This window comes from Paramisgurnus dabryanus, chromosome 12 (genome assembly GCF_030506205.2).
Source record: "Paramisgurnus dabryanus chromosome 12, PD_genome_1.1, whole genome shotgun sequence".
NCBI lineage: Eukaryota > Metazoa > Chordata > Actinopteri > Cypriniformes > Cobitidae > Paramisgurnus > Paramisgurnus dabryanus.
The window spans coordinates 33122257-33137881 of NC_133348.1; the positions used below are offsets into that span (position 1 = coordinate 33122257).

The 15625-nt window shown below is 36.9% G+C and overlaps 1 protein-coding gene across 1 annotated transcript in view; it reads left to right on the forward strand.

The window, feature by feature from the left end:
* Nucleotides 1-15625, forward strand: part of enpp1 (ectonucleotide pyrophosphatase/phosphodiesterase 1) — a 66915-nt gene that overhangs the window by 46005 nt on the left and 5285 nt on the right. Inside the window, exons 17-24 of the mRNA XM_065268899.2 lie at nucleotides 118-245; nucleotides 3744-3813; nucleotides 5837-5924; nucleotides 6927-7111; nucleotides 8258-8297; nucleotides 8384-8538; nucleotides 13157-13283; nucleotides 14701-14775. Of these exons, the coding sequence (XP_065124971.1) occupies nucleotides 118-245; nucleotides 3744-3813; nucleotides 5837-5924; nucleotides 6927-7111; nucleotides 8258-8297; nucleotides 8384-8538; nucleotides 13157-13283; nucleotides 14701-14775 (868 nt within the window). The remainder of the gene's footprint in view (nucleotides 1-117; nucleotides 246-3743; nucleotides 3814-5836; nucleotides 5925-6926; nucleotides 7112-8257; nucleotides 8298-8383; nucleotides 8539-13156; nucleotides 13284-14700; nucleotides 14776-15625) is intronic.

A 15625-nucleotide genomic window follows, 5' to 3' on the forward strand; every position in this document is an offset into this window, starting at 1 on the left:
CTTTTGTTTACTGTACATTTAAATTATGATCCATTGATAAAGTGAAATGCAGATTTTAATAACACTTTTATTTATGGTAATGATGTACAATTAATTGTTTCAATTTCTTTGTTTAAGTGTCAGGAAACTAATCAGCCAATGAGACCCTATCTAAAGGAGCATCTGCCCAAGCGCTTTCATTTTGCCAAGCACATACGTATAGAGAGAGTTCATCTGTACATGCAGTCACAATGGCAGGCAGCACTGTAAGTCTTTTTTAAACAGTTCATGTCTAATGCTTGTCATATTAGAAGGTGATGTGAAATGAATCAATAATCAGGGGTGCACATAACTTTTTTGGCCTAGTTTGCAAAGGAGCATCTGGAGATGTACACTATTCATAGCACAGACATCCTACATCCTGTCCTCATGTCTACTCTCTTCGCCATATTTCTTTAGTTTAAGCATGGTAGACGATGATGTACATAAACAAAATATGCCTGGTTATTGTTTTTAACCCTTATAAATAACTACTGGCATAACTTATATAAATGTCAAATATTGTTAAAGACAAGTAAATGGTCAGTGATAGAAATAATACAATTATGTGCAATAGCACAAAAACAGGAGAACAAACATACAAATGAAATAAACATTGCTGTTCATGTTTTCAGGTTGGTCTGTAGTTTTCAGATACGGTACAGAAACTGAATAAAGTAATCAGATAAGACAGATGCTAACAACACATTAACGTTCGTAATATTTATCTTACCATTGATGCACGTTTATGTTGCAGTAAATTGGGTAACTATATAACAAAATTACAGCAATGTTGGTATGTAAAAGCATCTTTTAGAGCAGTGTCTGGTGCACATGCACAATTAAAATAAAAAATGTGCACCAGACATTGCTCTAAAAGACGCTTTTACATACCAACATTGCTGTAATTTTCTTATAAAGTTATTTAAAGTTTGTTATAAAGTTATAAAGTAATTTACTGCAACATAAACATGCATCAATGGTAAGATAATTATTACGTACGTTAATGTGTTGTTAGCATCTGTCTTATCTGATTACTTTATTCAGTTTCTACGTACCAGTTATGTGCACTCCTGTCAATAATCTATTAATGTCTAGAAATTTGGAAGAAAAATGTGGTTATTTTATTAACATTTGTAACCGCAGAGAATTGGTCTAAATCAATAGAAGTTTTGCACCTCTAGCCACCAAATTAAACTTAACTGCAAAAATAATTACTTCGGTTCTGACATACAGAAAAACATACAGATAGTCCCATTTCAAACTTAAAGCGGCATTGTGTAACTTTAAGAAGGATCTCTTGAAAGAGATGCAATATAATATCCAGCATGGTGCCCACGGGCACGAGGTATCCCGCATGGAGTCTGTGAGTTGCCCACCAAAACACATTCTACTAATAGCCTCAATTTTAATATTTATTTATTACATATTAGCTTGACCTCTTTTATGTATATTAACATTTTAAACAATTATAAAACATATCAAAAAGTAAAATGAAAAACAAAAAAGTTTGAGTAGACTATATAAAAATATCTCCCCAGATTGTTTTATCCATTGTGGTAGCACTTGCTCACTAAAAGTTAGATCCATTGGTTTTGCGGCTATCGGTATCGGCAGATATCAGTCTGAATAATCGGCTATCGGTATCGGCAGATATCAGTCTGAATAATCGGCTATCGTTATCGGCAGATATCAGTCTGAATAACCGGCTATCGGTATCGGCAGATATCAGTCTGAATAATCGGCTATCGGTATCGTTAGATATCAGTCTGAATAACCGGCTATCGGTATCAGCAGATATTAGTCTGAATAACCGGCTATCGGTATCAGCAGATATTAGTCTGAATAACCGGCTATCGGTATCAGCAGATATCAGTCTGAATAATCGGCTATCGGTATCGGCAGATATTAGTCTGAATAACCGGCTATCGGTATCAGCAGATATCAGTCTGAATAACCGGCTATCGGTATCAGCAGATATTAGTCTGAATAACCGGCTATCGGTATCAGCAGATATCAGTCTGAATAATCGGCTATCGGTATCGGCAGATATCAGTCTGAATAATCGGCTATCGGTATCAGCAGATATCAGTCTGAATAACCGGCTATAGGTATCAGCAGATATCAGTCTGAATAATCGGCTATCGGTATCAGCAGATATCAGTCTGAATAACCGGCTATCGGTATCGGCAGATATCAGTCTGAATTATCGGTATCGGCAGATATCAGTCTGAATAACCGGCTATCGGTATCGGCAGATATCAGTCTGAATAATCGGCTATCGTTATCGGCAGATATCAGTCTGAATAACCGGCTATCGGTATCGGCAGATATCAGTCTGAATAATCGGCTATCGGTATCGTTAGATATCAGTCTGAATAACCGGCTATCGGTATCAGCAGATATCAGTCTGAATAATCGGCTATCGGTATCAGCAGATATCAGTCTGAATAACCGGCTATCGGTATCGGCAGATATCAGTCTGAATTATCGGTATCGGCAGATATCAGTCTGAATAACCGGCTATCGGTATCGGCAGATATCAGTCTGAATAACCGGCTATCGGTATCGGCAGATATCAGTCTGAATAATCGGCTATCGGTATCGTTAGATATCAGTCTGAATAACCGGCTATCGGTATTGGCAGATATCAGTCTGAATAACCGGCTATCGGTATCGGCAGATATCAGTCTGAATAACTGGCTATCGGTATCGGCAGATATCAGTCTGAATAACCGGCTATCGGTATCGGCAGATATCAGTCTGAATAATCGGCTATCGGTATCGTTAGATATCAGTCTGAATAACCGGCTATCGTTATTGGCAGATATCAGTCTGAATAATCGGCTATCGGTATCGTTAGATATCAGTCTGAATAACCGGCTATCGGTATTGGCAGATATCAGTCTGAATAACTGGCTATCGGTATCAGCAGATATCAGTCTGAATAATCGGCTACCGGTATCAGCAGATATTAGTCTGAATAACCGGCTATCGGTATCAGCAGATATCAGTCTGAATAATCGGCTATCGTATCGGTGAAAAATGTTTTTTATAGCTTTTGACAAAGCATTTTCTTCTCACTTAAATTCAGATATTAGAATAAAAAGAACATAACACATAATAATACTACGAATAACAATAACATGCTAAAATAGCACATGGTGGTAAGCGGAAGTGATTAACACAGTTTTCCAGTTTGGTCACGTGACATTCGACATAAACAGCACCATGGTGTTAAGGGAATAAGGCTGTTATTGGCTTATTTATTGTTGTCTGTTTTTTTATAGACTTTAAGGTCAGCATGAAACAGAAATAGCAGTTGTCTTCTTTTTTCTGTATCGTGATGTATATCCGATTGAAACAGCTTCTGAAATGAGAAAAAAATGTTGGGCGGCTGCGGGACTTGATTTGGTCTATTGAGAACTGATTGAATCGTTGGAAGTTGTGCCATGTTGCTAATTTCTTAAGGCTGGGATCTTTTCCTGTGCAGAAAAGTCTACAATAGCGTCGTCTTCGCGTCATTTCTTGTGACAGAAAGTAAAAAGAGATCATTTCAAGGAAGGGAGGAGGTTAACGTTTTTAAATAAAGAATATGAGGGCACTTAAATTTTTACAAAATATAGCACACAAATTAGTAATTAATAAAACACTACAAATACCCTCACATTTTATGTTTCAGTAGTATTTTCTATGGTGTTTTACAGTGTTTTTTTATTTTACAGGCAGCCCAGTGAAATTAAATACTGCAGTGGAGGCTTTCATGGCTCAGATAATGTTTTCAAGAACATGCAGGTTGGTGGCACATGACTTGGATCATAGAATTACATTTTATTTCAAATATACACAGCAACATGTATTGTAAGTCACTTGCATGTGACAAAATTGAGCCATTGGCTAGTCATTTGTTATTGATTGGAATCAAAAAGAAAGAAAATTGGGGTCACGGGGTCTGTAAAATAATTTCAATAATTGCAAAATTGTGCTGTATTATTGAAACACAAAGACATTAATTAAACTAGTAACAAGTAACTGAAATGTTCAAATGAACCAAACTTCAATAGTATGTCAGGGATAACAGATAGAAGATCTCAGGAGCAGTCAGCATTTGAAACAAAGGGGCTTTATTAACAAACTAAAATAAAAAAGATCCTCCGGGTCTATTAACAAGAAGGTTTCTAGACGGTAGATGGTAAATCAAGAAAAACAAAACACAAGTTTAGCAGGATCGATCAAAGCACACTAAACTTTTAATATTTTTTTAATAACTATGAGTCAGGCAACAAGCTTCAGTATATTACAGTAGCATTGCTTTCTGTATGTGAAGTAACCACTTTTTTGTCAATTCTGAATGTGAGCGAGGCTAAAAGCACATCACTGTCATATGCCTTGCTTTGCAGTAGTCATTTGAACTATTTTTATGATGGTGCTTTGATTAGGGATTATCACCTAAATCCAGTCAAAATATTTGTTGAATCTGTCATTAATGCCAATACACGTTTCTAATCTGCACAGAACTCAAAGTTAGGCATTTACTTTCTGCTCAAGTCCGTATATTGGATTCTGTAATGAGTTTTAGGAGACCTTGTAATTAGATGGGGCTTAACAAAGCTTATTTTAAAGGCCTTGGAAAAATTCCCATAAAGTGGATAATGATGCCTAGCCAGGTTTTCCCCCAGAAACGAAGAAAAATGCATTTATATGAATAAAAAAGGCATGCAGTATGTGCGACTACAAATCAAAGTGCTGTACATTTTAACCAGAGCTCTTCTGAACATTGTTAAGGACTTATACATCAAATGTAACTTCACAATTTGCATATCATTTTGTTGTGTTAGTGAAATGAGGTGTATCAGTATTTGACCAGTTTTTATTGGTATTGTTTAGTGGCAATGTCAAAGGGGCGATGTGAGGGTCCCTCTAAGATCCTTTATGGCAGGCGCTCTGGGGACCCCTGGTAGTCCACAGACCTTAGCCACAGGGTCTACAAAATAATTTGTTATGAATTACACAATTCATTTTGTGCTATATTATTAAAAAAGTTATATTTACTCATAGGGACCATCTACGAACTATGCCAGTCTTTCTCAAACTTTATAAAAGCTTTTCAGATGTTAAACGAAAATAGTAAAAAGTATACATTTTGAGTCAAAATGTAATTTATAAAATAATCCTCTGAATGAAAAAACATGAGTGAAATTAACATGATTCAAGCTAAAATGTGTTTTGGTTTATTAGTATAAAACCTAAAGTCTAATCAGGTTGTAAAAAATAAGTTCTAATTGTGGTAAGCATTTGTTTAATCACTTTTATAAGTATAAGTGGTCCCTGAAAAATGTTCTCCCATGTAAGGGGTCCCTGACCCCTAAATAGTTTAAGAACCCCTGCTTTATGATATATCCTCAGGGTGTAGGGGCAAAACCCCCTGATTTTATTGCCTAATCACTAATAATAAAACTGTGGGTGGCTTTTGATCCTGCGTCCACAATCTGCTTTGACATAAATATGTGTGTTTGATGTTTAGTACTGTGCAAGTCTGTGATGTTTGCTTTTGCTCTGGTGTGTCAGTAGGTAAATTAAACAGTAAGGCTATTTTATATAAATAAGAAGTCCTGCAACAGATGGTATGATCAACACCGTGATGTGATCTGATCACACTGTCATCTTGTCAGTCTGGGGTGACATGAGTCCAAAAGAACTGTGGCAATATCTCTTCAATTGTTTGGAGACACACGTAAAATATCGTATTAAATGCAAACGTTTGCAAATTCTCAATGAAAATATTTGTTTTACATATGATTTATTTCATTGTTTACAGACGATTTTTATTGGATATGGACCAGGAATGAACTATAAGAAAACCGTGGCTCCGTTTGAGAACATTGAAGTTTATAACCTCCTCTGTGGTAAGATCTGTGAAGTATCATACATGTTTAGTGAAAAGTAAATTAGTGTAGTGTTTGTGAATGCTATTGTTTGTTATGCTTGGGGAAGACCTTGGCACTTTCAGTTCTGTATTTTTCACATGCTTTTACTGACTTGAATACAACACTCAATTCACAATAAACCTTCATGACCCACTATTCATAAAACAAAGTAGCCGTTATTCAGAAATCTTACTCCTCTGGTGTATATATATTCTAGTCTTGGGGAGTAAACACTGCTACTTATTTTACTGTGGTGTGATAACAATAAAAACATTTTATCTGACTGTTATTACTTTTACAGCTGAGGCAACTGAGGTAATAACCACACATGCTTACCTAAAATCTACCCTTTAAAGGGCACCTTTTATCCAAAATTCACTGTTACAAGGTGTTTGGACATAAATGTTTGTTGGCAGTGTGTGAACACAACCACAATACAATAAAAATAACTCCTTTCCAATCTCCATTAAACCAAAGCAGTCTCATTATGCATGCTGTTTCGATTTTCTTGTTAATGTGACGTCACACTGATAAAGCCCCGCCCACAGACACTGACTGGCAGTCCTGCATTACCATAGTCTCCACCCTCAGCAAGTTGTACGCCGTGGCAGAGTTTAACTGAAAGCACTTACTGTATGTTGGTAAGGAAGTGAAGAGCTGTAGCTCATTTGCATTTAAAGGTACACACATAAAAACAGTACCTTTTTGCTCCCACCCAAACAGGGGTATTTTGGGCATAATATAATAAATGGTCTGTGTGGTATTTTGAGCTGAGACTTGTAAAAATGGGCATAATAAGTGCCCATTCGAATAAAGCATCATTTTTATATGATGCATTGCAAAGTAAATGACTTATAATAAATGAATGGCTGCAATAGTTTGTTTAGAGCTTAGGGCCATGTCATTACCCTTTTTTATAAAAAGGTTTGTTAAAAGAAAAACCTGCAGTGTAAAAGTACCTTTCTGTTTGTTTCTGTTTAGATTTAATGGGTATCAATCCTGCACCCAATAATGGAACGCATGGAAGTTTAAACCATTTGCTGAAGAACCCCCCCTACCATCCGGTGTATCCTGCAGAGCGTTCGGGATCAGCGACCTGTACCCCTGCCAGCGGGACTGTGCCCGACCCCCGTGGTTGTACATGTGACTCCCTCACTGAGCAAGAGGTTTGCAGCATCATTTCTCATTCAGTGAATCATAGCATCCTCCTTCTGGTCTCTATCAGTGTTCAAACACAGTGCATTATAAACCAGAAATGGGTCGTAGAGTTGTTATGACTTTAATTTAATTCAATTCAATTTTATTTATATAGCGCTTTTCACAATTGTTAATTGTTTCAAAACAGCTTTACATTAATAGATGTAGGAAAAGCATAGAAAAGCGAACCAAAGGTGGCGGACTCTCCAGGGGATGAAAAAACCCCTAGGAGAAAAACCCTCCTGGCTAGTCCAGAAGGAAAACTCCTAGGAGGAGAAAAACCACTGAGAGAGATACATATATATTTATGGTGGTCATTGGTCAGGCATCAGCTGTGCATCACGTTGAAGGATGGTCAGTAGATCAGTGGTGTGATGACCTTCACAGCTACAGGAACTGGGTCTGTTTGTCTCAATGTCCTCGGGGTCAAGGACGAGACAGAGAGAGAGATACAGAATCCTATTAGGGTAGGGGCCGTTCACAGGTAATACAAATGTCATACAGTATTGTGGTTTAAGTCAGCTCGGTTCCAGACAGGCTAACTATTGCGGCATAAGTATATTACCCAGATGAGTTATGTGAGTGCTTTGTTCTAGACAAACTAACTATTGCGAGATAAGTACATTTATAAAATAAATAATCGGGATTTTATTTTTATGAAAGAGGAATATTTCTTTAACGGAGTGCTCTCGGGATGTATTATACATTCGTTAAATACTTACCCCTTAAAATCCACGTAAAGAGAGAGTTCACCCAAAAATAAAAAATGTCATCTTGTTTTAAACCTCTATTAATTTCTTTTTACTGATAAATACAATAGAAGATATTTTAATAAATGATGGTAAGCACACAGCTGATTGTAACCATTGACTTCCATAGTAGGAAAACAAATATGTTTAATTATAGTTAATGGTACCCATTGAATTCCATTATAATTGTTTTTTCTACTATGGAAGTCAATAGTTACAATCAGCCGTGTGCTTACTATCATCTATCAAAATATCTTCTTTCTGTTCATCAAAAATATTGTTATGCAGAAAGTATTTTTTACAAGTCATGATTTTCAACCTGTAATTAAATTTCCTCTTATTGTTGCTTCTTTTTTTCTGTTTTAGTTGAGTCGTCTCAACCAACGTCTGATCAATTCAAATTCCAGTGAGTTTAACAACCAAGTATTTTTTTAAATTAAAAATATTTTACAAATATGTATAATGCTCCTTTCTGTTTGAATCCATCTACAGACTCAAATGTGAAAACTCTTCATTTACCATTCGGAGTCCCGGGGGTTCTTCAGGAGAAGTGTGATTACTGTATCCTCTACCACAACGCATACATCAGCGCGTACAACAAAAAAACTCGGATGCCTCTGTGGGTCTCATATTCGCTGAATGCAACGGTGAGACATTAAACATCAAATCACTTTTTCTTTTAATGTTGAAAAGAAGATTCTTCCTTTTCTAAATAGCCAATAGTGTTCAATGTTGCTTTAAGGGTGCTGTAAAATGTAAAACTGTATTTACCTAGGCATAGATGAATAATAAGAGTTCCCTTTTGAAGATTAAAAAAAAAAATTCAAGTGAAAGTGATTTGGAACTCAGTCGGTCAGTGAACAGATCATTCAAGGACTCATTGATTTGATTTAAATGAATCAACCAGTTCATCAGTAAGATCTGGCACAAACAAACCGGTCGCTTTTGTGTGGTTCCCTCTCAAAAGACATCTGTTTCTCATACAAGGCTTTCCTGTTGCTTTAAAAGACTTGGGAAGGTCCTTTTTAGATGAGCTGTGCCTTTAAAGTCAAACTTTATTGTTATGTTTGGGAGGAAAATCACACAATAGTTCATTCTAAGCTGCCACTGTGTTCCCCAGCAGGAGTTTTTATTCAGTATTTTCCTATGATGTCCAGTGGGATCTGAGCTCCACCCATTCACAGAATAAACACCTTTGAAACTTACGTACTTTCAAGAATATAATCTTAAATGTGTGACAGCTGATCAAATAAGGAGTTATACAGGGGGTTTTTTTGTGCGGAGATGCTGTGGGTGGAGAAAGAGGTTGTCAATCATTTTTCTGACCTTAGTACATGAGTGCATCATTATGTGGGCCGACCGCAGAGTAAATCACAGACTGATGTTCGTAGTAATGATAATTAAAGAGCATTGCCTGCCTGCCTGTCTTTGACCTACATGCAATGTTTTTTGGTGTTTTCTAGGGTTTTATCAGATGTTTAGCTATGCTACTTTGCTGAATATAGTTATGTTAAGTTATATTTTGGTTACAGTAAACGGCGTATTTAGTCCTAAACTGCAAGTCACAGCTTATGATTGTGAAGTGACATAATGAACTTGGTCATAGTTGAGGTTTAAGACAGGTTCAGGCCTGATTTTGCATTCAGATTATTGTATTATAAATGAAACGGCCTTCACAAATACAGGCTTGACTTGACATGACGTTATCTGGGTGTGACGTACATTACAACTGATGATTGACTGTTGAATTGTTTAAAGATAGTTTACATGATTTTACATTAATTATTTCATATAAAATAATACTTGAGCAGAAGAGTTGTCTTAATTTTCCTATCTGAGGTGGGATTACTTTTTTAGTGGAACTGATATTTATGAAAGGGTTAATGTGTGTAGCCAGTGAATTGTCATCACAGATTACAACACTTAATACACAAATGTTTGCCACACTATTAATTATGTGCCAAATATTCTTAATATATTTTATTAGCTCACTTCAAGCCAATACGTGTCCAAGTTCAAAGTCCATAAAAGACAAACATGCATTATGTTTCCTCATTTTTCTCATATATGTAATTTATTCATAATTAATTTCGACTTATGTAAGGGGACCCGCATTGTATGTAGATAAAAACGTCTCATTCTAAGGTATTAAAAACAATACAGTTCATTATGTTAGGTCTTTATATACCACTGATAATATTATAATGTATATTACATTGCATTTCTGTCAAGAGATTCATTTAAAAGTTACACAATGCACCTTTAAAGGATTAGTCCATTTTCTTAAAAAAAATTCCAGATAATTTACTCACCACCATGTCATCCAAAATGTTGATGTCTTTCTTTGTTCAGTCGAGAAGAAATTATGTTTTTTGAGGAAAACATTCCAGGATTTTTCTCATTTTAATGGACTTTAATGGACCCCAACACTTAACTCAACACTTAACAGTTTTTTTCAACAGAGTTTCAAAGGACTATAAACGATCCCAAACGAGGCATAAGGGTCTTATCTAGCAAAACGATTGTCATTTCAAAAATATGCACTTTTAAACCACAACTTCTCGTCTAACTCCGGCTGTGTGATGCCCCAGCGCGACCTCACGTAATTGTGTAGTGACGTAGAAAGGTCACGTGTTACATATATGAAACGCACATTTGCGGACCATTGTAAGCAATAAACTGACACAAAGACCTTAATAAAGCAATAAACCCCGAGAAGCAGTGGGTTACCAGTGCATTTTTATAACAGCTAAGGGGCGCTGTTAGGCACGACGCGAAGCGGAGTGCCTAAACCCCCTTAGCTGTTATAAAATGCACTGGTAACCCAACGCTTCGAGGGGTTTATTGCGTTTATAAAACGGTTACTTCATATGCATAACGTTAGCGGGATTTTATAAAATAAAACACAAATAAGTTGTAATTATATTAGTACAAATATTACTCTTCCGCCAAACAAAGTAGTTCCTCAGAATCAAGTGTGACTGAAACAGAGCGCAGTTCCCAACCAACACAGATGCAGCAAAGACACAATGAAAATATGATTTAAGACTGTGGTGTTTATTTTCATAAATCAGTACGCAGTAACAGTGGCGCAGTGATACTTATGTAATGTGGTCTGAACCATGAGGTTACCGGTGTATTTTATCACGGCTTAGAACGCGTTTCAACCAATCAGAATGAAGAACCAGAACTGCCCGTTTTATAATTAGTATCATTCCACATACAACAACGTCGGAACGGTCCTCTTTCTCCACACTTGTACTGTAAACACTGGGGCGGAGTTTTGCTTTAGTCCTCTGTGACCTCTTGATGTGATCTGGCACATCACAGGACCGGAGATAGACGAGAAGTTGTGCTTTTAAAGTGCATATTTTTTATTTTTTCTTGTCAAAAATTACAATCGTTTCGTTAGATGAGACCCTTATGCCTCGTTTGGGATCGTTTAGAGTCCTTTGAAACTCTGTTGAAAAAAACTGTTAAAGTGACACCATGTAATTTTTCAACCTTCATAATACATTTTCAAGACCCTTGTGATAGTACATCGACTTTAAATAGGTTGAATGACATGTCTGCCATAGCCTGCCGGGGTCTGTATCACTTTTACTCGTATTTTAAAACTTAGGGTTTGTGGTAGTAACCAGAGCACAAAAAAAAACTACAAAATTCGACTGCTTTACGGCATACGTCACTTCCTCCACACAATTTGTTTTTAACGTGAATTTTGCTGGAGGCTACTTAAGGAGTGTAGAGAGCAGTTTCTAATATGTGACTCTGTGGCACAGTCTTTAGTGTCACGGACCTGTGACACGGGCGACCCGGGTTCGATTCCCCTTTAAGGCAATTTTTTATATAAACTGTTGATTCATACATAAATGCGATGTTCTTTATAAATTACGGCGATTATATTGCATATAGTTCCCTGTATTCAGATGCTGTGTTCACGTATTTACCTTTCTTTTTACTGTGTCTATGATATTTACATTACAATCCAGGATGCTATAGCACTCAAACTTGCTCACAGTGTAAAACCAAACCCTATTCATTCACCAATCAGATCCGAGCGTTTCTCTCTTCTCTCTTCCTCATTTGCTGCGTTCCGCTGTCACTCGCGTGACGTATTACAAAGCGGCAGACCTAAACGCATCGGTTTACTTGGATTTGGAGCGATTTTCACACAAAAAAGAGGAATAACGAGCGCCATTGCGGAAAATCCTGGTGGCGAGGGAGAGAGAGAGGATGCAACAATATTTGTTTGGAAAAAGGCAAGGAAATACGTCTGGTCGTTTCTGAATTGGAAGGCTGCAGCCTCCGGAGGTCAAATATGCAGGCTGCACACGTCATCAAGCCTGGGTTATTAAGGTAAACTGAGCATTACATTCGCAAGTCATAAGCATACTGCAACAATTTACGATTAACTAAGTATAATAGTCAACTTTGTAATTGTTAATATTGTGAAATAAGACAGTCTTGATGACGTATTAGAAATACGACATCCGGAGGCTGCAACCTTCAGATTGAGAAATGGCTTCTGCCACGACGAGTTCCTCATCAGAAAGTTGTAACATGACTGCGTTTCTCCCTGTTGTCTCAAAATGTTGATCGTTTAGCATTTTAAATGTTTAGTTTTTAGTTTAGTTTTAAGGTTGGCCAGTTCCTTTCCTTTGCGACAGTGCTGCGGCGCTTGTGGGCTCTAGGGGCGCTAGAAGTGAAAAATACGTGTCTAGCACCCCCTAGTGGCCAAAAGTTTCATGGTGTCCCTTTAAGTGTTAAGTTAAGTGTTTAGTGTTGGTGTCCATTAAAGTCCATTAAAATGAGAAAAATCCTGCAGTGTTTTCCTCAAAAAACATAATTTCTTCTCGACTAAACAAAGAAAGACATCAGCATTTTGGATGACATGGTGGTGAGTAAATTATCTGGATTTTTGTTTTAAGAAAATGGACTAATCCTTTAAATTCTCTCTTGTTTTGTAAGTTGGTTTGGATAAAAGCGTTTGCAAAATGAATAAATACAAAATGTGTCAAACAAACAAAATCAAAAGTGCAGAAATACCGTGGAATAGTGTAAAACTTAATGTGTAGAAAATGTGTTCAAAACATGCTGGTTTTTCTGACTTAATGTCTATTAAGAAGAAGCCGTTAGAATGTTTTCATTGTGTTTTTATCCCATGATTTGCCTCATATACTCGATGAGGGTTTGAAAAAGTCAATAAGTAGGCTTTCCTTCAATCCATGTTTTCTCATTTTCATTGTTCTCTGTCGGACACAGGTCAGCGTGCAGCCATCTGCAGACACGTGTGTTCGTGCTGATATGCGTGTGGAGGCCAGCGCCAGACAGTCCTGCTCATCATATAAAAACAATCCGCTTAAGACCATGGGCCTTCTGCATCCGCCTAGTGAGTCCAGACCTTTCAAAGAATACTTCATCTAAAATACTGTTCATCATTTATTCACCCTTATGTTGTGTTTTTCTGAGACATTAGGTAGAAAAGTACAAAAGTGATCAGGGACTGTCAATAATTTAACATAAAGTTTGAAAGTCACATTTATTCATATAGCTTTTTTTGCAAAGTTAAATTGTTTCAAATCAGCTTTACATGAAAAACAAAGAATAGAAACCACCGAAAACTGGAAAATTATTAAGTAAAAAAAGTAGTATCATTGCACATTTTATTGTACTTATAAATAGATTATCATGTAAAACAAAACGTATATACTTTTCCTTTAAAGTTTTACCTTTGATTCTTGCAAAATCAAGTGTTTTGTGTGCCCAGTCAGATAAAATGGTTAAAAAATGGTCCTTCCTGTCACTGGTGTGTTTAACTTTCAAAAAGTAAGCCGAGTTTTATTAGTACCTAAATTGGTACCCAATGTATACACATCTGTTCCTAAATACTACAATAGGGAAGGGGCGGCACAGTTGCTCAGTGGGTAGCACTGTTGCCTCACAGCAAAAAGCTCACCGGTTGGAGCCCTGGCAAGGTCAGGTGGGTTGTCTCCAGGTACTTCGGTTTCCTCCCACAGGCCAAAAACATGCAATTGGAGATACCAAATTGCTCCTCCCCCAACCTATGTATGAATTAACTGGTTCTTGCCATGAATATAGCCATAGATGCTGGAATGATGTAAAGAAGAAATAAAGAAGCAGTACAATAAGGCCTTATTAAAGGGAAATGCCTCAGTGACAGCTTGGGACAATTTTGGGACATTTTGTCTGACAGTGTGGGACAATCTTGCCCTCTGCTAGATCTTAAATCTCAAATAGTTGTGATTTGTCACTCCAGTGACATTTCACAGGCCTTATATGAACACAGCAGTATGTGAGAACTAGGGCAGAGAGGAGGATTTTATACAAAATAAAACATGCTATAATAAATGATCTATAGGATATTTTGAGCTGAAACTTCACAGACACATTCTAGGCACACCTGAGACTTATATTACATCTTGTAAAAATGCTCATAATATGTGACCTTTAACGTGTAATCCTAATGTTGAAATAGTAAATGTCAAAGTTACCTTTGATTTCCATGTGCAACAAAGTGTTTAATGTCAATCAATCATGCGTGGCTTGTGCATAGATTCATATAATCTAAAAACTTTGTGAGTGAAAACTTTTGTCATGTGCACTGTGGTGAAACAGGGACAGATGAAGTGTACTTAGGCTTATATCAACTTCTTGTAATGTAAATGTACTTGCTGGGTAACTGCATTATTTAAACGAAACACTTTCAGAGTCTGTGGTCTTTAATTCTACTGTTTACTGCACAGATTTTATTATGGCCTGACTTGCTGATATTTTTCCTGTCTCAGATTTCAGCCCTGCAGGAACTGAGCCAGACTCTTTAATCACAAGCAATATGGTGCCCATGTATTTGGCTTTCAAAGGTAAGCCATGCGTCACACACTGCTTAGATTTTAACACTACACAGACTGATAACCTTGCTCGGTTTCTTTTGTTAGTAAGTTTATGATTCATGTTTTTATGTGCACTTGCAGTTTGCATGTTTGTACTGTACATATGCAGTGTTTGTTTTGGAGAAAAGATGAATTTGTTCTCTTTTTATGCTTAATCATCATTTACTCCATAAACATTTGTAGGTTTTTGGAATGAAGTGCTGGAAAAAAAATCTTGTATTTTTACAGTGCTGTTTAAACTAGATGAATGACATCATTTCTTATTAATGATGATGTCTTTTGAGGGTTTAACCAGCATTTTTACACGTCTGTAACACCTGGAGAGAGCTATTTTAAGTATTCCTCTTCATATCAATGACAGATGTTTGGCAGGCACAGGGATATAAATTCCTCCCTGTCAGTTCATGCAGTAGGCATACATACCATGTTACTTGGTAACTTTATACCAAAAGGGCTGTTGAATACTTCATTCTGATTGGTTGACAGATGAGTGTGCATTATTTTTCAGTAAACGCACACCTACAGTATGAAATAGTTCCAGGTCTATTGACCTCATTACTCTGCTTGGTGTCATTGCCGCGTTCCCACCTTGGTGTGCATTAGTTTGGAATAATTCAACAGCATGTTGTCAGTTATTTTTTACGTAATCACTCTGAAGCAACAGAGTCTGTCTGTCCTGCTCGCTTGGTTTCCAAATGACTTTTTGCATTCACCGGTTCTGTCAACAAATTCACGTGCCCTGCCCACAGCGAAGCTATACAACAAGAGTATTTACACTGATAACAGACAATTGCGCTTTTCAACCACACGAGGGAGCTGT